Consider the following 22,161-nt stretch of genomic DNA (forward strand, 5'->3'; position numbering starts at 1 on the left):
GTCTCGTGTCATTAATACAGTAAATAACTAGATAGGGAGTCCTGTCGAAGGGGAAAAATAAAAGGCCGTGCCAAGCCCAAGCCATATGTAAGTTGCTGTTTGCTTCTCAGCAGCTCACACTGTAGATAATGTTTTCTTTGTTTTGCCTTTCATTATGTTTGTAAAATCTCCATTTCCATGGCAGGTGGCCACATCCCCCCCCCCCTGCTCCCTGAAGAGCCCCGCGTGTCCCAGCCCAGGCGGAGCGGCGAGCGCAGCGCTCGCTGACACCAGACAGGGAGGGAAGCAAGCTGGATTTTTAATAGCAGAAATTCCTCCACGCCTTGCAGCTCTTTTTGCAAATTCAGAATTCAGTGCTCAGCAAATAGGAGGATGTTGCTCCTGTCCCCGACAGATTAGGGCCAGTTAATAAACTGTTCCAGGAAGGAGGAGCCGGTGGCCTGCCGAGAGGCTTGGGGACACCCGGGCACTGGCACAACGCGAGGGCTCCAGAGTTGGGGAAACATGGGGTGCGGATACACAAAGCTATTGCCTGAGGAATTACTCACGGATCCTGTTAGGATTACCGTGCTGATTTTATGGTCTTTAAAGCTGACCTTCCAAAGGACAAATTGAGAAGGAACAGGGTAACACCATTTTGGGTTTTTTGGAAAGGAGAAATGCAGGTCCTGGCTGGTTTTTTTTTTTCTGTGAGGATGAATAAAGAAGGAGCAGGTTTAACACCAGGAGGGCTAAAGAAGCTGCGTGGGGTTATCTGGCAAGAGCAAATGAGTTTTTCTATGAACATTTGGGATTTTTTTTTCCCTAATAACTGTAACATAACAGTGGGAAGAAAAACTTTCACAGCAAGGTTGCAAAAGCCCTCAGCTACTAAAAGCTGTTAATCAGTCTGGATCTGTCAAACAAATATACATTAAAAGCGAAAGATAAGAATTACTTTTTTTTTTTAATCCGATAAAATACTTTTTTTTTCCTAAGGAGGATTTATTTTTGAGCCTTCTACAACTATTATTAAAAAGAAATTCCCTCATTCCTATATGAGTTTAAAGCCTCAGTGGCAAGCTACCTAGGACATCCCGTGGGCTGTTCTTGTATTTAAGCCTGGATCACTGAACGAGGGGGCTCTGCTGTCTCCCATTCAGCTAAACCACACACTAGTGAGTAGCAACACTGAAAATCACACACAAAGTAAAAAAAAACCCTCAGTGTTGCAATAAGCAGAACACCAACAGGCTTAACAGGATCATTGTGCAGCCAGACACCCACATCACCTCCGAGTTTGGCAGTCGTTACTTTGACTCACTAAAATAGATCCCTTTGCCTCCCTCTCTGGTACTATGACACATCGAAGCAAACCCACTATTGCTTCCTTTCACTCTGTGCTATCGCCAGACGTAAGATGTGGAAGGAATTAATTATGGTTAATTAAAAATTAACTCCTCTCTTGCCTTTGGTCACTGAATTTCCCTCTCTGACTTGCTATCTGCAGCTCAAATGCTCTATTAGGTTCTGCCCTGGTCACCTTCTATTTGGGAATAATTTGCTTACTTCTCTTTGGCTTCAGCATCGAGCTCTGTCATTTGGGCTTCGCAGTGCCAGCTGCAGAGCTCCAGCCTGGCTCCCACCTCTGCTCCGTGCCGCTGCCGCTGCTCCCAGCTGACCACCTTGGCTCCAGCGCCTCTCCCCAGCCACTCAGTGTCACTCCTTCCCGGAACCCCCCCCAGCCTGCAAGGGCCTCCTCCTCCTCATGTACCGAGCTGACTCTCTCCAGCCCCGTCACTTGATGGAGCAGCTCCCTGCCAAGCTTTTCAACCACGGTTCCTCTGCAGACACCACCTCTGCTGCACAACTGACCTTCACGAAACGCATCGTGAGTGGGAACTCTAGTGTCCCTCCCAAACACAGACAACAATTTCCTGTGGGGAAGAGGAGAAAAGGAGGTGCAAAGAAAACTTCTTTCCTTTGAGCAGGTCTCCACACACTGAAGCGTAATAAATCAATGGAGGATTAACCAAGTTTTTTTGCAGCGAGTGGAATGTTTGTCAAGCAGATCAGGAGAATTTCACCATGTCATTCATCCGCTTACGAGTCAGCTCTGGACCAAGACTGTCAATGTTACCTGCATGTCTGTCCTACAGAAACTGTCACCAGGTTTTGTGACGAAATTCGATGGAGATCACTGGAGTCAGTGTCACGCCAAGAATGCGACCAGAGTGGCCAGCTTCAGAACTTCCTAAGAATTCAGAAAGACTAAACGGGACTATTCAAGAAAACAGTCTGTGTTAGTGACGCAGTACTGCGACAGAGGTCTTACAGAATTTTCCCTGGAAGTTTTGCTACAGTCTAAGGCAAGAGAAAGTCATCAGCAGACACTGAGAACCCTGCACCTCAAATGCAAGAGCTGTTATAAACCTCTGAATTTTAATATCTTGTTGGAGAAAAGTAGCTGGTTTGATCCTGGAGTTCCATCTGTCATCTCCTCTGTCAAGGCTTCATTAGCATGCAAGTGAGATGTCACCCCTGTCACAGCTTCCAAGAAATTTCTTTGTCGAAGTCCACTAAATTAAATTAGCCAGCAGAGACAGAAAGTGAACATTTATGAATACACAGGCATCAAGGATAAAAGTCGTTCTTACTGCTGAAGGCGTATTGTCCGAGCTAAACGCAACACACACTTTGGCACCAGGAAGTTTTTGAAATGAGTCTAGATATTTGTGACTGAATTCTATCAGTTGTGTGCTTTATAAAAAGTATTATTTCAAAATCATTATACCACCATCTAGCCTATGGAAATGCACTACTCAAATATTTACTAATGCAGTTAACAGAAATGTCATATGGAACTACATCTCTAGCTAGCTGCAATACATCTATCACTACAGCCACTAATAATTAAAGTTACCTGGGTATCCATCTTGAATGCTGTTAAAGTCAGCTGTTAACAATTATTCCAGCTAAACCATTCAAAAGGTGCTTTGAACTTGTTTAAGGTCCTTCGTAACACTGTGCAGTTAGCTAGGAGACAACGTTCTCACCCTAATGACTACCATCAATAATTTACTGTGGGAGTCAGGGACTTTGTCCTATGGTACCTGCATACATTTAGTGGCCGCTTTTCCAAGATAAGAACTAGAAACTGTATCTTCCTTGAGATTACGTTGCAGGCACTAGTGATCTTTGATGAGTTGGTATAGGCATTATATGTTAATTACGAACTACTGAAATAAGTGAGGGCATCCTTCTGCTCTATTAAAACTGCCCCTGGAGTCAGCCCAATCCAGGACCGTGCCAGTGTTGCAGACCCGGTGGTGGGTGCTCATCTGCTTGTTGAGAAACTGGAATGTTAGAGGCTGTAGGAGCTGACTCGAGCTGAAAGCTTTAAGGTTAATAATGTATATTCTCTTGGTTATAGTATCTCTCTTCCCAGGCTGAGGCTAAGACATGCTTAAAAATTAAAAGTGCAGATATCCTACAAAGGAGGAACAGGTGCTAAGACTACATATTAATCTTTAATGCGGTTCCAGCTCACACACTAAATTTTACTAACTTCCCTGCATTGCTGCAGCCTCTCCCGTCTCTTCACCCCACTGTGCAATGTGCCATTCCCTGCCGTAGGGCACAGGCATGGATACAGACCTAACGTAAAGAAAACGGACTCCAAACAGTGTTAGAATGAATACTCAACTCTCACGTTCACATAATGTATTCTCCTTTTTTCTTCCACAGGGTCCTGACGCGTTTGTAACCAGATCTAAGGAGAGGCAGTCCTACCTCTGCTGGCATCCTCGCTGCACCGTCCTCACGCTCAGTCCCACACACATTAGCTGATGAAAAAGTAGACCTCGAGCTTCAAGCAGTTCCTACAGCCGCTTAAATAAAGACAGAACATTTATTAAATTCTTTCAGGTTTATCTAGCAATTCATTCCCCATTATGTATCGTGTGGTGCATCTAAAGTGCACGTGCGTATTTCTGTGAACCGCAGAGCACGTGGCTGTGCAGAACAAAGAGTGAGGAGGGCTAACGTCAGAAAACTCAGCAGCAAAGGGTCAGGCTAACAGTCCCACAGACTAACCTCTGTAGCCCCACCGTACACTTGCACCATAGGAAATGCTGACAAACACTGCAAAGCCACTCAGTTTAGATCTTTAGACACCTTTCAGGAAAGCGAGAGGAAAATTAAAAAATTAATATAATATGACACAGTATAATACATAGATGAAAAGCATATGAAGGTGTATTATTGGCCTCAGGGCAGAAACATTGAGGAAAATTCATTAGTTCCTGCAGGGCTAGGCAGCAGCGCGGAGCTGGGTGTACCACTGAGCGTTGTGAGAGATGGAAAACCAAAACACGATGCCCAAACTCCGGGAAGCACGTGCTGTATTGATCCCTCACAATCACTTATTTTCCTGACAGAAGTTTTTGTGCCCATCCTCATCCCAAAGTCACTCTCTTTTTACACAGACACTATTTTCAGTAAACTGGCCTGTACTGTTTGATGTGAAAAAACGAGTATGGAATTAAAAGACAAAAGGAAATAATATTCTGTGCTGACAAATGCAAAATGACAATTAATTTTGTACTTGGAGCCACGGTGCTACGATGGGCAGATAGGAATGGGGCTCTTCAAGCAGTCTTTGCAACTCAGGCTTGAGAATTTAACCCAGAATCCTGCTTTACTCCAGCACCCACGTTGGCAAAACCAGAGATGAGTGCACTGCCCTGTGTTCCCACCTGCACGACAGAGCAGTAAGCTCCTTTCTGCAGACAGTTTGCAGAGGTGTCTCACCCAGGAAATCATTTTAACGTGTCCTGTTCTTCTTCAGACATACTGCAAGCACAGCACTTGGGTACCTGGCCTAATTACAGAAGGAATATTTTAGTGGTTGGAAGTGGCTTCATGCTGCAGTACCTTTGTGTAGAGAGATCACCTTCAGTGATTATTTATTTCAGGAGTTCAGATTCCTGCCTGTCTGTGACATGATGAATGACTTTTAAGTAACATAATATCTGGTTTCCTCCTCTTTCACACACCCATTTCATTGTCAGTTGTCTTCAGTGACCAGATCCGAAAGGATTGTTTGCAGTCAAAAGGGAAAGAGAAATTCTTTACCCCATGCCCAGCCTCCTCTTCTTCATATTTAATTGAATTCTTGCTTGTGTTAAAATGGTTATCAATTATTCACCCCTGAACTCATTAATTCCAAACATCCCAAGTAATAAACAGGACTGCTTTTCTGCTCTGTTAAAAATTCCAAAATACTTTTGTTTTCCTTCTTAATCTGTTCTCCACATAACTGCAGGCCAGCCAGTGAATTTTGTGGGGCTTCCCGGTATATATTATTTAAAGAAGAAAGCAGGCTAGCAGACAAGGTCTAATAGTGGTGCTGTGTCAGAGGTAGCACAGGGCAGATTCATCAGCTTCAGACCCGAGTCTCTCCCAACCCTGCTGGGGCCAGTGCTGGCTAAACAGCACTGAGAAAAAGTCCTTTCAAACTGCCAGCTCAGACCCCTCTTTCAGCCTCAGTTTTACCATTTGAAAAGAGTATTTTTTGACTAGCTAAATTAAATCCTTGACATCTTTTGTTTATAACTCACATTCTTTCTCAAGCCAGTTGAGAGGAAACAAACAAAGCAGACAAAAAAACCCCAGAGGGAACAGGAGATGATTTGATCCGGGTAAAATACAGCAAACCTGCAACCTGCTCTCTGTGAGGCTCCCCAAACCACGCCGCGCCTCACTAACAGCACAGTCACACAAGGACGAATATTTCCAGATGCAAAGGCTCTTCTGTCACTTTAAGGTTAGAATACGTTATTTTCATGTTGCATCTAAGGCCCAGCCAGCAATCTCAGCACTGCTGAGCAGGAGATGTGCCATCAATAGACACAACTACTTGACAGAGCCAGGGCAGTCCCCTGGATAGTCAGCACGCCTTAAGATTTAAAACCCTGAAGAAAGGGGCTGTTATAAACAGAAGCCTTTTCTTCTTATAATTCTTTAATATCAATCCAGTATGGCCCTGACAATCCATGAAACTTGGGTAGCAACAAGGGGGTGTAGGTATGATGAAGGTATCCCATTAAAAAGTTCATCTTCACAAGGCAAATGAGAAATCGTGCCAATGTGATACAGCCTACTGAACAAGTCACTGAACGCCTCAGTTTTGCTACCTGTAAAAGGGGCCTCGTTTTACATTTGAATTTTTACTGGCATCACTCAGAGAAGTATTTGGAACAGGAAAATCCACCTTCCCATGGCCTGGGTCTCATGGTCTTCTGGTGGATTTGGCATTCTGGAAAAAAACATAAAAAATAATGTCTGACAAAGTGCTGTCTATACCTTTTACATTGGTCCATGCAATACAATCAACCTTTGTTCTTGTCACTTCTTTTAAAATGAGCATATCCTTCTGTTTGCACTTGGAATTGGAAGGAATTTCTTAGAACAAGGATTTAAAGTTTCACCCTAAACTGGGAAGCATTCAGACAGAAATTTCCCAAGCAAGCAATGCTGTGACTTGACTCGAGTACTGGAACACACGGAAGTTAATTAGCACAACAGATATGGAAGTAATATTTTTGTTAACTTTGCTCGACTGCTAACAACAGAGGGGGTGACACGTGAAGCATTTTAGCTCTGTAGCTGAAAGAGGTCATTATGCTCCCAGAGGAGGTGTCTTGCATCCTTTCTGCCGGCTCTACGCATGTCAGCTCGGGAGCCAGCGGCTCCAGCGTGAGCTGCTGTGCACAAGCTCTCCTGCCTGGCAGCCCAGAAGGGCTCAGCAGGCCAGGCATCATAGTTTCATGAGGACAGAAAAAAAAAACAACAAACCAACAGGTGGCTTAAACAGAGCAGCAAAATTCGATTTTCAAATATGTTTCGATAATAACTGGGAATGATAAATCCATTTATTATAATTTAATAAATGATCTAGGGAGCTTATGTCTGCACAGAAAGGGGACTGATAGGGTGGGTCAGGATTTGTGACACCTGGATGCAGCACACAAGCCTCTAGTGTGAATTTACCCAGAAAATGCTTATTGTACACAGTAATGCTGTACAAAAGCAAGCATGTGTGTAAAAACCCAGCCTGCCTTCGAGGATCCAAGCCACTCAGGTCTACCTCATCTCGATCTTTCCACAGCAGTGTACTCCATCACATAAATACACCCTCAAAGCTTCACTTCCCCATCTGTAAAATATGACTCACAATACTCCCTCTGCCTTGCTCGGCTGTTGTGAATATTCAGATATAAATTGCTGTGCAGTGCCCACATGCTAATGTATGAGGAAGCCATTAAAAATCCCCAACATAGGTACAAGGTTTTTCTAGGGGCACGTAAAGCTGTAATAAATCTATTTCAATCTCACTTCTCATGCAGGTCACTAAATCTGTGCCTATAATATTAGGAGTGTGCTGGCTAACTGGCCACAAGCTATACAAAAGCCTTTTCTCTCCAAGTTCAATCAAAAGGACAACAGCATATGACAGACCCCTTGTATCTTTTGGTATTTTAGCCTGTCACAGCAGGGACCTCCTGCAGTGCTAGGAAAAGAGGGTTTTTCTGCTGGCCAAGCTAAAGCTAACAAAAATACCTAATGAGTAGAAGAGCTGAGAAGCTCGTGCATTTAGCTATGTCTAAAGTAGAATGTGCATACTGAATGTGGGCATGAAAAATTAATTCTAGAGATGCTATCAGATATACCTTCAAGTGAGTGGTTGGACTAAAAAAAAAAATACTATTTTGGTAACTGTTTTTACTTCAATTAAAAATATTTGGGGAGAAATGATACCATTCCCTTACATCCCCATTTTCTCCCTGGAATGGGGGAAAGGGGATTCTGTCCTACAGCCTGAACACCATCACTGACTTGTGTCCTGCAAGCTTCTGGTCTGACTCTTCCCTTCCTTTCTCTAGCACTGGTTTTTCTCCCTGCTAATCTCCAGCCCTCTCCCCCATACCACAGTTTCCACCTGTCTGAGCTACTCCCCTTCCAGCTTCCCATCACTGACCCCAGTGAATTCGCAGGGGGGGAGGATGGGGTGGTTTGAGGAGCTCTGTGCAATGCGGCTACACCTCCGGAGAAGGATGCAGTGAGTTAGAGAAACCCTGCCTTGTGGCTGGGGTTTGGGAATGCAGTGTGTGCCCCTGGAGTGGAGGAGCATTCCCAGGAGAGCTGCAGGTGGGAGAAGGGTGTGACAGTATGTCACAACAGTACTACCTGAGATTCCTAGTAGACTTTCAGCATGGAAAATATTCCCTACTGTTGCTCTAAAACATAAAGTGCCTCCCTGCAAATTAATAAATTGAAAAACAAATCAAATGGTATCTACCACCTGAAAGTGACAGTCAGTCCCCACAGGAAAAATGAAGGTAGAGCAGCCCTTTCATCTATGATGGCACCTTTGTTCAAAAAAAGCAATGCAGGGAGAAAAAGCTAGAGATTCAGTCCAGTAGAACAAACTACTCATTCAGATGTTACTCTATGCTGCAGAAGAAACTTTAGAGACAGCCAGAAGTAAGCCATAACTGACTTTTGGTCTGGAAAGGATGCCTGTGCTCAGGCCAAGGAAAGCAGTTAGAAAGGTACAGTGGCTATATAAACATTGGGTAATCCTCATCCTTTTTATCCAGGACAATCCCAGCCTATAGGCTTGATGACACAGAATTTCCATGATTAAGTATCTGTTAATTAAACACACAATATGTAATTACTAAATGCAAGTTGTTTGAGCTCTTAAGAAGGCTAGAGTTCCTGCCGTTCCAAACAGAAGCATACTTGTCTTGGATTCCTAAACACCCATTTTGTGAAAAACTGTCCAGTTTGATTATGTGTGTCACATCTCATTAGAGAAGTGGTGTAGTTTATTTACGTGACCTTCAAGCAAAGCTGAAGAGGGAGCTACAGCAAATGAAAATATATTAAAGGAAATGTCCTTTGAAAGAAGTATCTGTTAACCTTACCTGTGTAAAGGGAAACTTGCATCTGAAAATCCAATATTTAATCAAAGCCTTCTGTAATTAGGAAACTTGCTTCCACGATCTTTAATCCAAAGAGGAGTATCGTTGATAGATTACCTGCTTCAATAACTCCGGCAAAGCTAAAGATGCAATAAAAATTGACTTTGTCTTGCAGCCCACTGCTGACTCACTGCAAAGAAAGAGCACAGAGAATGATCTTACAAACTCTTGCAGGGCTGAGACTGGCTCCCTCATCAGCATGGATTGGTATGGTCCTTCCAACGAGAAGTCATTCATCTCTAATATTTAGAGCAACATGCACCTGTCTAACTGTCTAATTCTTCTTTATTCAGGGGTGTCTTTGCAGAAAAGCACCACCTAATAGTGACAAAAATGTTTGCTTCATGATAGAAAAAGGCCAGATGCTCCACTACGAAGCAGTAAAAAATGCCCCTGTTGAGGTATACAGAGGTATCTTCATGTTTAGATTCTGAATAAAACTTCCACTCAGGAGTTTTGGGAAAGCTTTCTGATATTCGCACGGCTAGTGACTGTAAATCTGTTTCAAACTAGCTTGGCCATCTATCTCAGACAGTCTGAGCTTATTAGAGAGTAAAGAGTTGCTCATCCCCACCTTATGCCTACATTATGTATAAAAGTATAAAAGTGTGTGTAGTGAAAAGGTTCAACGGGTGCACGATCAGGTCAGATTCTAATTAATGTACGTGTCATCATGCAATAGGCAAGTTTTAAATAACGCAGAGCTCAAAGCTGTAAAACTATGTAAAAGCAAAGCCTGGAAACAAAAACTGTTGTTTCATTAAACTTAAAATACAATTTGACTCTGTCATACCAATGTATATGAGCTATCTGCATTAAATTGTGTTTAATTTAACTCTAGAACTATAGGGCCCAATTAAAAATAATGAGGCCTGTCTCCACCTGTCAGGCTCAATTAGAGATAATGGGAACTGATAGCTCCTGGAATAGATTCATTTTTGTCTGATAGACAAACTGGGGCAGGGGTCTTGGCAGGGGTCATTGGAATAGACCCGGCAACAAAACATGGGTCATTCAAGCTTAAGGAGTCTTAAGGAACCTAGTTATTAAATAAGGAAGTAGGAAGGAAATCAAATCCAAAAGCACATGAATAACTCCAACAGATTCTTTTTTTTTCTGTTGCACACCCGTATATTGGAATTCATCTAACCATTAAACGGCCCGTTCTAGACCAACAAAATATATAATGCAAGAAGGTTATATCTACTCGTCAAGACAAAAATAGAACTAGAAAAATAGGTGCCCAACTTCTTATTCCAGTGCCAATTTTCAGGAGTTTAGCAGGATCAGTATTTTTTTTTTAGGTAATGCTCCAAGGATTGTAGCAAAATTGCTGAGCTTTTCTTTTACTTAAGTGTTATAAAAAAATAAATCCGGGAAAGAGAATTTGAATGTATGAAGAAACTAGCTGTCTTGATAGACATTACAGATGATGAACAGATTACTTCCTATTCAGCCTCAGCAATAAAAATAGGAGAAATCTGTCAGCTTTTGCTAAGCACTTTCAAAGACGTAATTGAACAGTCAGACAAATTCAGAAACGCGCCCAAGAGAAATGAAACCATTTGTCCTTGAAGAAACATGAATGGGCGATACGGCGCCTGACAACTTTTAGGCACTAGACAGTAGCTGTCATTTTAGATGAGTAATTAATCTTGAACCGAGGGGGAGACGTGGAGCCCTGTTGACTGTTTATTTGGCTAGAATGACAGTCAGTGTCTGTCAGCACGGCGTGGACCCTGCCTGGGACTGGTAGCCTCTCCCAGGCGAAGCTTGCCTGCGCATCTATTGTCAGCAGCGATGACTCTGAAGTTGGAGTTGGGCAATCCTGACGCCCCGTGCCTTGGCTCGCCTTTTGTTTCTCTGTGAAGACACTTTTTTAATCTAATGATATCTTTCTCAATGTCTAACGATGCTCGCGCAACGTGCCGCTAATGGCATTTTATCCCCTGCTCCCCTCCCCCCTGACATGTACAGGCCTGCAAAGTCACGCTTTGCATTTTAAATCTGTTCTCTGTGACTTCTGAGGAAAGAAAGAACAGTTGAGCATTTCAGCTTCTCCCCAGCGTGACTTATTCTGAAAGAATGTGCAAATATATAATTTGACCCATTATTTTCCTTCACACTTCCCTTCCTGTACAGAGAGAACCTGACGAGGGGACTCTCTATGGCCACATTAGAACAACACAAACACATCACTGCTAAAATACAACGGAGGAGCAACTATTCCCTTCCTCCAGTGTCTCCTTTGGGTTGAAAGCACCGAGAAACAGTCACCCCACGCTCTGGGTGACAACCTCCTGCACTTGACTGTACCTCTGTCTGCTGCTCAGTGGCCACACTCAGATGGGAATCAACCAACAGAGGCAGGAAGATCTTTGGTGCCTGAGCCATGACTACCTTTGCATCTGTGTAGCACTCAGAAGAACAGGGCGTAGATTTCAATCACAGTCCTCAGAAATGACAGTTATAAAAAACTAATAGAAGAATGTCTGTACTTCCTTCAGTCTGAAGTCTATCCAGCTCACGTCCTGCAGCACTTGGGAAAACAGAAGCACTGAAGGTCTGGAGAATTCTGTTACTTGTAGCAGGTGTTACCTGCACTCAGTAAAAAACTGCTCTTAGGATGCACAGCTGTGTGTCTCTGGTGGGAATTCAGGGGTATGAGTGCAAGGACCTGTGTACATATCCGTATTTACACAAATTGTTGACTGTGGAAGATAACTAATAACTTACAGAGGGATCTCTGTGGCCTTGTCCTCATACACCTGCATACATAGATAAACACACACATCTCTCTCTGTATTTTAAACCCTCCCAAGTATTATTGAATATATTAATTTTTGCACCTTTCACTGGAAGAATCAAATGTTTTGCTAACTTGATTCTCACTTGAGCCCTATGACTTTGGTCAATGCCAAGATGCGTGTTCTGTGAAATTTTCACATCCCTCTGTCCTGGTCTCATCCTGTGAGTCGCACAGGTATGTGGCACCTTTGAAAGACAGATGTAAGCATGGTGAAAAACTCTAACAATGACATTCAATTCCTTATGTCAGAAATCTAAAGCGGGTTAGCATACTGAAGATTTAAAACGTGGCTGAATTAAATTCACAACTTTGAAGGGAGTTCAAGGCACTCATAACAAAAAGATGTCGCATTTCCCAGACAATTGATCTGGAAGAGGTTGCCTACAGATCCCTTTCTGCAACTTTTTCAAAGTCAGAGCCTATTTTTCTGAACAGTGATCATCAGGATTTGTGGAACTGGGCCAAGCTGAATTCATACAACGACTTCTTTTTCTGTGAGGAAATTTAATTTTTTTTCCTTCATTGCAATAGCAAATGATGATGACATTTTTCATTTCTACAGCTTCTTCCATCAAGGCATCTGAAAGTTTTATAAAAACTAATGAAAGAAGCCCTAGCATAGGAAAAGAAAGGGGTGTTACCTGTTTTACAGAAGAGCTGACCACCGCACTGACAACCACATTATGGCACTATCTGCTTAACAGAACTAATCAGTCATTTTAGTGATAAATTCCAAATAGGAAACATTTGAGGGATCAAAGTTTACATTTTCAACACCATGCTGTAAATCTGATTGTTTCTAATAGACCCACGACTGGTATTCCATACACTTTGTGACGTTATTTGCAATCATTGAATTAAGAACTTAACTTCTGTTTCCAGCTCTATCTTTGCTCTTTATTCCAGAGCTCATTTCCTTTCCCACTATCCCGCTCCCCCCAGCTCTCCAGACTTGCCTGGCAGCAGCTTCCCACAGGAGGGGTGCAGGGCGGTAGCCTGGAGCGAGCAACAGGGGATGTTGTGGGATCGGAGCAGGTGGCACAGGCAGGGGCGGGGAAGCTGCTCCCCTGCACCCCAGAGACCAGAGCATGCCCGGAGTCCCAATTCTTCAGAACTGCTTTTCCTATATCGAAGATAAAAACCATGAGAAAGGATGAATTATCCGATTCCCTCAGCTGCTCAAAAATGACCCTCTGCTATATGGGAGGGAGTAAGAAGAACCTTTGGCACCAGTTCTCAATATTCAAGGGAAACAATGAAAAAATGAAAAAGATGGTAAGAAAAGGCATTTGGACTAGATTTCTTTTTTAAAATCATAACTTGAAAGGAAGGTAATGAAACCCTGACATTACACACTAAAAGACATTCTGCAAACATTGTGAAACTTCTTAGTTTTTAGGGAACACTAAAATGTAAACATTTTCTGGTTTAAAGAAGCCTTTTCTTGCTCCATTCCTACGTTAATGGATAAAATATGACAATATATATTCTAATCAGAGCCCTGTATAATAAACTGAACTACTTCAGGCAAGAGTGCATACTACGATGAAGAAAATCTCAAAGAAAGATATAGATGTGCATTCAAAACGATGCTTAAGCAAACCCCCCTGATTACTTATTAAAATTTTAAGTTTGGACCATCACACAGGATCAACTCAAGTGTTTTAAACTGTACTCTAGAAAGTTACAATCATGAAGCAACAACTCCAACAATCCAACAACGCTTGTGTAAGTGCCAAGGGTGTGACAAAATAACAAAAGCCAGGAAAATCAGATTTAATGTCGGAACTCCACGTTTCACACGACACTGAACTATTTTCATTTCACCCGACGGCAGAGTGCCATCATTTTGAATTGCCTGGTATTTTAAATTTGGCTTCACAGAAGGATTCATGGCATTCAAAGTCATGCGTAGGAAAGCACTGAAATAATCCACACAACTGGCAACCAGTAAGGATGAGCACAAATACATCAAAATCCATTTGCCAAGTTGGCCAGGGATAACATTCTGATGCTGAGTAAAAGAAAAAAAAAAAATCACTTCTCCATGCAGCTTCCAAAACGGTGCTACAACCCTGCACTTACAGGGCGCTGAAATAAAAGCAAAGCCAAATGCCAGCTGCTAGATTTCAACTTCCATGTATCAAATCCTACACAGGAGATAATTTTATTTATGGTTAATTCTGCCCCCATGAAACCAGAAATTCTTTGGCTTCAGTGGCCAGGACTAGACCCTTGGTTTCTTTTCAATTTCACAATAAAATCAGCTCACTGTAGTTTGATGGTGTAATCTTTCTTACAGGGCTCAGAATGGGTACACCCGACTTTCTTCAGCATGTGCATCCCCTGAATCGATTCCTATTGCTCCACAGAATGCCCTTAATTTGGAATAAGAAGTGAGATGTTGCTATCACTTAAATCTGAAGACTGTCACCACTAGAATAATCAGATGTTTATCTTACACTGCCATTTGAAGAGAATTCGAAATACAAAGAAACTCAGCAGGCAGTCAATGAATTCCCCCCTGGCCTCATCTTAAAAAAAAAAAAAAGAACCTTATGGAAGGAAGAAGGAAGAGACACATAATTCATCTTGAAGATACCAGAGATTTTCGTTTTTCCTGTGCTAGCTTTGAACAGGCTGTACTGGAGGGCATCGTAGCACCGAGGCACTTCCCACTGTTCAGTGGGTCACCTACGTACTGTAGCAGAAACTGCTGAACAATTGGTTTATTCTCGTGATAGTAACCCAGGAAACAAATCTATGATGACACTGGTACATGCATTCGTGAACTTAGTGGCCTTGTAGGTCACTGGACAAATCTCTCTAAACTGAACTGTTGACAGTTCTTTGCAGGGTTCCCCACAGGAAACCGAAGGTTAATTGACCATTCTTTCAAACCATGAAATGCTTTTGAAAATGTTAGTTTTAAGTCTCATAGCCTAAAATCTGATGAAACAGCGTGTCTGTACTGTGGTGTCTTCTAATTACTGAAATTAAGAATTTTGGTCAGGGAAGGTGCAGAAATGGTTTAATTAGATTTCTGTAAATGTGAAACAACACTCATCTAAATTGCGGTACTGTTTAGAACAGAGATGCTGAGGTAGCAGGATACCTGCTAGAGAAGCTGTGTGTAATAGAAGCGACTACTTCTTGATTATGTTAATTTGATGATGGCCTTATTAAGAGAAGGAATCTTAACTTTTCAGTCTTAGGTCCTGAGAAAAATATGTATGTGCTTATCCTCGCTCTTGTCGATAGTCTCGCTGACTTCAAAGGAATTATCACAGTGTGGGTTTCTGCAGGATACTTCCACCTGTAAAATTATGCAAATACTCCACCCTCAGAACCAGGAATCCCAGAAAACACCCGATGCTCTTGAACGACTGGCAGGAAAATAGATTTGCTTTGATGAGGTACGATACACGTGTAAAACTAGTTACGTGTTCACCTAAGATTTACAGAAGCTAGGAAGAAAATGGAAATCAATCGTTCTGTCACGGATTATGAAAGTTCTTTATGATACTGTATTTGGGCTTTACGTATTTAGAGTATTACCCTGACATCCTATGGGTGTTATTTTTCTTTTGAGATAAAACGTGTCAGTGTATATGCTGAAAATATTGCAGAAACCAAGAAAAAATGGTGTATTTGTTATTAATGTTTTTCTCCAGAAACCTTGAAGAATACTCCACTGAGTATTCCCAGTCATGGTTAATAAGCCTAATGTGATCAAGGAGATTTGAGTTCTGCAAAACTTTAAATCCCAAGCTAGACTCTGGCCTTTCTCTAGCTGTTGTCGCTGGCATTTCTATGTAAGAAATATCGGTTTAAGCATGGCCAGACTGTGATCTTCAGCCTCTCCGTGAGGCTCAGCCTAACGGACTGGGCAAACTTAATTCTGCTCCGCCAAGGTTTGACATCACAGCAGCCTTGCTGCGAGGCAAGGTGGACCAAAGTGGGCTCTCTGCCACTAATCAGTCATGCTCTGGGTGTCCATCGCTCTGTGACACAACCCATTTAATCTTTCAAGGGCTGAAGATTCAGCTGCGTCTCCAACTGAGGCAACAAACGGCCCCTCAGAGATGCATTTCCCAAAGTACTCATGGGCTCAACACTCATTGCTTCTATGACAAAAAGTTGTATATTTACCCAAAGCTGAAAGCAGGAAGCTGCAAAGTTTTCCTCTTCTCTTCTTCCCTATCTTTTCATCTACAAAAAGGAAAAACTTTATGTCAGCGTAGGTATACATAAAAGCATTCACTGCCATTATCAGCACAACGCAATCCACGCAGATTTGCTGAAAACAATCAGAAATATATATTTTAGGACAAGCTCGTTACTACGGTGAAGAAATAGGTGACACCTACACATGACTCTCTGCAGTGTTCTTCAGCTGTAAATAAACCGCAGCCTGCAGGAAGAGTAAGATCAAAACTAACATTTTTGTGCGCAGCATCATCTGTTGCTGAAACAGTCTCTTCCAACGACAACATAAATTATATCCCTCAGTCAGCAGCATATTGATTTCCTTCTAGAATTGAAAAAAAGATCATTGTAAAAGTTTGAGTTTTATCCCCAAAACGCAAAATAAAAGCATTAACAATGTGCTTATATAGTACAGGGATTTGTTCTAACTTCACTGTCTAAATTTAGGCCATCAAAATTTAAGGGTCAGAGTAGGTTTTTATTCCAACCTTTTACACCTACATGTTTTACGAAGGGGATATTGATACTACCTCCTGCACACGCTGATACTAATTGTCATACACGACATCTACAGACAACAGAATGGTTCAAGGAAGCAATTTTAGCTTCGGTCCTAATTTTTCTCATTTCTACAATCCCGCATTAGGCACTGTACTCCTGAAAGTAACTATTTTGCTGGAGGCTAAGTAAAAATATACTGAAACTACATTTCTCCGAGATCACTTTCTCCTTAATAAAATTTTGAGGGTTAAAATTTGCTAACAGCCTGTGATAAGAGCAATTACGTTGGACATTCGAAGTGGTGGAAAACACGCCAGCCAACCAGAATTCTCCTGTCACAACACTTGCTTCGTAATATTGTATATAATAACCACTGCGCTGCACAATTACACTATCTATAAACTACGTTTCGCCCCAAAATAGACACGTATCAAGGCAAAATATTCTTGTAGACCACTCACAAAGATAAAATTGTGCTATGCTCAGGTTTAAGTGGCTAAATTATAAACAGATTGTCGGGCTTTGTGTGTCCTAGTGGGTCTGGTTTTGTGGTTCTGCCAGCTCTTAAGGCAGACACATCACAACGGCTCTGTATTTTTTGTGTTACAGGGGTATTTAGAAGCCCCAGGCTCATTTTTCCAGGCACTCTGCAAATGTACAGCAGGGAGATGGTTTCAGCCTCAAAAGACATTATAAATCATAGTTTTGTTCAGCATTTTACAGAAATTCTAAAAGACATATAATGAGAGGAGTTGAGGTAAACAGAGCAGCCATCCCCAACTATTTTTTTTTTTCCTAAAATTCAGAATTATTCAGTAACACTGCACTCTAAAAACTACACCTTAACCCATAGAAAAATGAAGTCAGGATACCAGCAAAGACACTTCTCCTTCTGATGACACACCTTACCCTAACGAACCCGGACGCACTATGATGGATCACACAGCATGATGGATTTTGTTCCTAAGTGTTAACAATTTCACATTAAAATCAGTGAGTAGGTCAGATGGCAGTTTTAACTTCACGGCTATACAGGGCAGCAGTATCATCTTCATGAGGATGAAGATTAATTTCTTACGGGGCAGACTCCCAGTACTTCAATCAGAGCATGACAGCTTTCTCCCTGCTGAACAGAGAACAGCAGGCATTAGTTTCAGTAACAAGGACAGCGAGAGAAGCTGCCAAACTCCATCTAAAGGAATCACCATTTGTTTGTTGCCTAAAGATGCAATAAAACAAAACAACAGCAACAAAAGAGTGAGAAAAGAGTAACTGCCTTAGAAAGTAAAAATGGGATCCTAAAAGGAGTAAAAAGCAGGTTTCCCTCTGTTTGTGGTGCATGTTATGAATATTTTCAACAATAAAGGCATTTTAGAATGCAGCTTTTTCTGAACAAGCCAGGCACTAGGACCTCCAGCATGTTTTCCTTACCTTAGCCGTGAGGAAGGCCTTTTTGTCCGTTACATCCATGCATGTAATCAGTGATTGTGCCTTTTGTACAACTCAGATTCACCATCTGTATGCTCCCAAGTGGCTAGACGAGTGCTAAAACCCCATCCCCATGGGATTAATCTGCAATTTCACACTAAATGATTTTTAAGTATAATTTGTTACGATACAGTATTCTAAAATAAATAAATAATAAAAAAAAAACGGTCAGTGCTTTTGCATCGTAATAGAAGGAGGAAGCTTGTAAAGTTTCCTGTGTTTAAAATGGGTTGTAGGGAATCCGCTTGCGCATTAGTTTCATTCAGATATGAATGCACATGTCTTGGGAAAAGAACCTTGGGGTAATTGAAATAGCTGCTTTTTATTTCTGAGGGAAAGAATACAAACACCAACTCAGAATCTGTGCGCTGGTGGGGGGGATGAAGTCTAACGTACTTCCCACCTTCTTCAGGCACTGAGAATAGGCGCGATGAAGTTGCCGTTTAAAGTGTAAATAGAATATTTCGCTTTTGTACAGAGGGGAATGGAGGGATGAATTGTAAAGGCCCTGGGTAAATAAAGGAGGAGCTAAAGAATCCACTCTTTCACATAAAACAAAGCTGGCTTGAAGTGTGCAAGGAAATTACTCCTTTTTAAGCAGCACTACCCGCTTTTGGAAGCGCCCTGTTTCACTAGAGGGCACTGATCTTCATTCACACCGTTATTTTCTCCACACATTTTAGATACTCAGCTGAAGAAGGATGAAAACTATAATCAGAAAACATGCCAAGTGAGGAGTAAGAAGATTGAGGGTCAGGACACGCTAATGTCCTTTGACAAAAAAGATGCTGAGTAAACATGAAGCTGCTTTTCAGCCACACTGAGTTCAACATAGAAGCTACAAGTTCCAGTCCAAATTGGTCTGAGGTGGGGGAAATATTTTGATTTTACAGCCTGACTAGATGGAACACGGAGATCATCAAAGTCTTCACAGAGTTCTCATAAATCTCTGCTTTTGAGGGTTCCTCAACTCTCCTGCGCTTTTTTTTTTTTTTTTTTTTTTAATTGTCTCAACGCACACTTGAAAGCTTGGAAAATAAAACAAACTTGTTTTACAATGACCTCAGCTGCTAGCAAAATGAATTCAGTTCATCATCCAAGGGAAGCTACTACAGTTTCAATGATAGTCTATAGAAATTCAAGGTAATTTTAGGAGAAATTCATACACAAGGAAGTCAATGCCTTTACAAAGCAAATCCCTCTTTTGCCTCTCTTGTTTTATTGCATTATTTATTTGCTACAACCTAGTACCTCCAAAGAAAGGAAGAATTTAATTGCTGAACATTATGTTATCTTAAAGACTACGTGTGTCTTTACATGCCACCAAAATAAATTAGGTAGAAACTGGATGAATAGAAATATCTAACATACATTTCTCTGCTAATATTCATTGTAAAAATGACATCAGTTCCATCAGGTGAATTTGCCCTATTCCTTAATGTAGACAAGACTATAAATGATATCTTGTATTCTCTCATTTTAAATCACATAAAGGAACCTAGCTAACATCTGTAAGAAAACAAGACACACTAATACTCCTTTTCATACTATTCTCTTGGACAGCATAACGGCTCCAGTGTAACATTAACTGTCGAGAAAACACCTAAAACAAGGACAAACTGGCTACAGTCGATCTCTCTAAAGCCAATCATCCATTTGCAGTTTACCTGTATTCAAACTCTGAGGTGACATAACACTGAACAGTCAAAAGAATTTCTGAAAAAAATACATGGGATGTAACAGCAAAAACATGCACGGTAACTTCTAAGGCCTGCTGCTTACTGAGCAAACTCTGCTTTTAAATCTGTTTGGTAATTTTAACATTGTTTTAGCTGGCAACTGGCAGACTCCACCACCTGCTCTGCTAAGGAGTCACAACAAATATCCATGTGCCTGTCTCCCAAGAAGTACCACACGCCACCGTTACGGAGTCACAGAGTAATTTAGGTTGGAAGGGACTTCCGAAGGCCTCTGCTCCAAACCTCCGCTCAAAGCAGGGCCAAACATCGATTTGCTCAGAGCTCTGTCCACTCAAATTCTGAATATCCCCAGGGGCAGAGACTCACCATCTCTCTGCGCCCTGCCACAGTGTTGAGCTACCCTCCTTGCGAAAAATTTCTTCGTCATTTTTAACTAGAACGTCCCTTGTTGCAACTTGTGTAACCTTCTGTTTGGAGAACTAAGCTCTTTATCCCCTCACGTTTCAGTTTAAGCTCCCCTAGCGAACAAGACGGGTAAAAGCCACCCTTCCACTCCTTACCTGTTATAATCTGGCCCCTCCAAGCAGGAGGCATGCAAATCACCGGAACGAGAGAAACGAATCCCTGCACTCAACGTCCTGCTACAAGGAAACCAGTCGAGCAAAAAGTTCAACATAACGGCTTGAGCAGATTCCAAGAAAGTCTAAAAGAAATAGTGTATTTTTACCTTTACCCCTCCTGCAAATATTAAGATACAGGAATGCATTTTTTAAAAAGTGTTTTTAAAGTTACAAGGTAAGTATATAATGACTGTATGATGACCTTGTCATGTTACAAAAACAACACAACATAATCACTGTAATTAAGGGAACACTTGCAACTGTGCAAACTCTATGCCTTAGGCTCTAGCAGTACTCTGACTTTTTCTTTTATTCTGCTTTTTGGTTCTTCAGATGTGCCTGGTATAGGCCTTGATGCTGAGAAGTATTGATTACTCTCAATTTCTATTGACAGTAATTAACAGAGAGGGATCTGATGCTCATCAGAGCAAACAGATTCTTATTAACAGCAGAAGAAAGCATCTCCCCTGTCCTCATGTTTCGTTCCCTCTATACCATGAGGTAAACTAGCAAGCACAAGGAAATAAATTTCTCACGAGATCTTCTGGGTTTTCATTCTGCAAGTATTTTAAAGTATTTCCACATTTACGCCTTGCTATGCAGGGTCCAAACGACCTGGTTTCACCACTGATTTCAAACCGCTTCTACATAAAGGCCACTTTTCACGGCAAGTCGGGCCGGTACCTGTTTTGATGATGGGCTAACAGGAAGAAAAATCTGGTCTCAAGAAGACCCAGCAAGCTCCTGGGACTGACCCTCCGCTGGTACAAGGTCTGACCACGGTGCAGGCGTTTGACCCCGTCTCTCTGGTACCTGGAGGTAACGCTGCCCTGCGCTCACGCCTGTACTGCCAGACTGCACTTAAAATCCTCTGGTGAAAAAGTAAGTGAAGTATGGTTGTCAGAATCCTTCTATTTCCGATTTGTTGTTTATGTATTAATTTAGGTAAATAAAGGTGCCCACGCCTACCAGGCACCCCGCAGCCCGGTCCCCAGCCTGCCCAGGGCTCTCCCGGCCGCACCACCCTCAGTCCCCCGGGATGGCCGGGAGCTCCGCGGGCTCCTTCCCTCCCCGCCAGGGAGAAGGCGCTTCCCCTCCGCCTCTGCCCACCGCACAGCGAGGAAAACCCTCTGGCCCCCGCGGCCGCGGGCCCCCGGGGGGAGCCGTCCCCTCTCCGTGAGGGCAGGGACCCGCTTCCTCCTCGCCCCCGCGCCCCGCCATTTTCTCGCCCCCCGCCCCGGCAGCCCGCGCCGGGCCGTCTCCTCGCAGCCCAGCGCCGCGGCCCCTCACCGCTGAGGCGGCGGCGGGACGGCCCCTGCCCCGGCTCCCTTCCCCGGGCGCTGCCCGCCGCCGGGCCCGCCTGAGGGAATCCTGCCGCCGCCGCTCCCGGGCACCTTCCCGCGGAGGGGCAGGGGGTGGCGGCCGGGCCCGGGCCCGGCGGGCCCAGCGGCGGGGAAAGCAGCGGGCGGGCGGGGGAGAGGCGGACCCAGGCGCTGCCTCCCCTCCCCTTCCCGCCGCGGCTCGGCGGGCACCGGGCACCGGCGCAAAGCTCCGTGCGAGGCGCTGCCCCCGCTCCCCCTCACACGTCCCCCCCGCTGCCCGCCCCAACCGCCGGTGCCCGTTTGAACGCGCTGGGTGGGTCCCCCCTCCCCCTTCCCCTTCCCCGTCCTCCCTCTGGAAAGTTGCAAGAAGTTGGCTGGGTCTGTTGTGGGTTGGTTTTTTTTATTATTATTATTTTATATATTTTTAGGGGGCTTTCTTTTGCTTTTAAATCCCCCCGGCCCGCTCGCCCTCCCCACAGCCCG

At 43.1% G+C, this 22,161-nt stretch overlaps 1 protein-coding gene across 12 annotated transcripts in view; it reads right to left on the reverse strand.

Annotated features, from left to right (window-relative positions):
- The window catches only part of MYO1H (myosin IH), a 57,945-nt gene extending 36,135 nt beyond the window's left edge, over positions 1-21,810 (reverse strand). For 3 of the 12 annotated variants that reach the window (XM_074920758.1, XM_074920770.1, XM_074920771.1), the window contains exons 1-9: positions 21,647-21,810; positions 21,041-21,227; positions 20,297-20,439; positions 17,453-17,674; positions 15,991-16,050; positions 12,795-12,961; positions 8,973-9,159; positions 6,177-6,298; positions 3,772-3,869 (exon numbers count right to left, since the gene is read on the reverse strand). In XM_074920758.1, the coding sequence (XP_074776859.1) occupies positions 3,772-3,783 (12 nt within the window). In that variant the 5' untranslated portion in view covers positions 3,784-3,869; positions 6,177-6,298; positions 8,973-9,159; ... (4 more) ...; positions 21,041-21,227; positions 21,647-21,810. Of the gene's footprint in view, positions 1-1,548; positions 1,737-3,771; positions 3,870-6,176; positions 6,299-8,972; positions 9,160-12,794; positions 12,962-15,990; positions 16,051-16,208; positions 16,373-17,452; positions 17,675-20,296; positions 20,440-21,040; positions 21,228-21,646 lie in introns of those variants that run through there. The other 9 variants (XM_074920761.1, XM_074920763.1, XM_074920760.1 and 6 more) reach the window with 9 other exon arrangements.
- Between the last annotated feature and the right edge of the window lie 351 nt (positions 21,811-22,161).

The sequence above is a fragment of the Athene noctua genome, chromosome 17 (genome assembly GCF_965140245.1).
Source record: "Athene noctua chromosome 17, bAthNoc1.hap1.1, whole genome shotgun sequence".
Taxonomy (NCBI): Eukaryota; Metazoa; Chordata; class Aves; order Strigiformes; family Strigidae; genus Athene; species Athene noctua.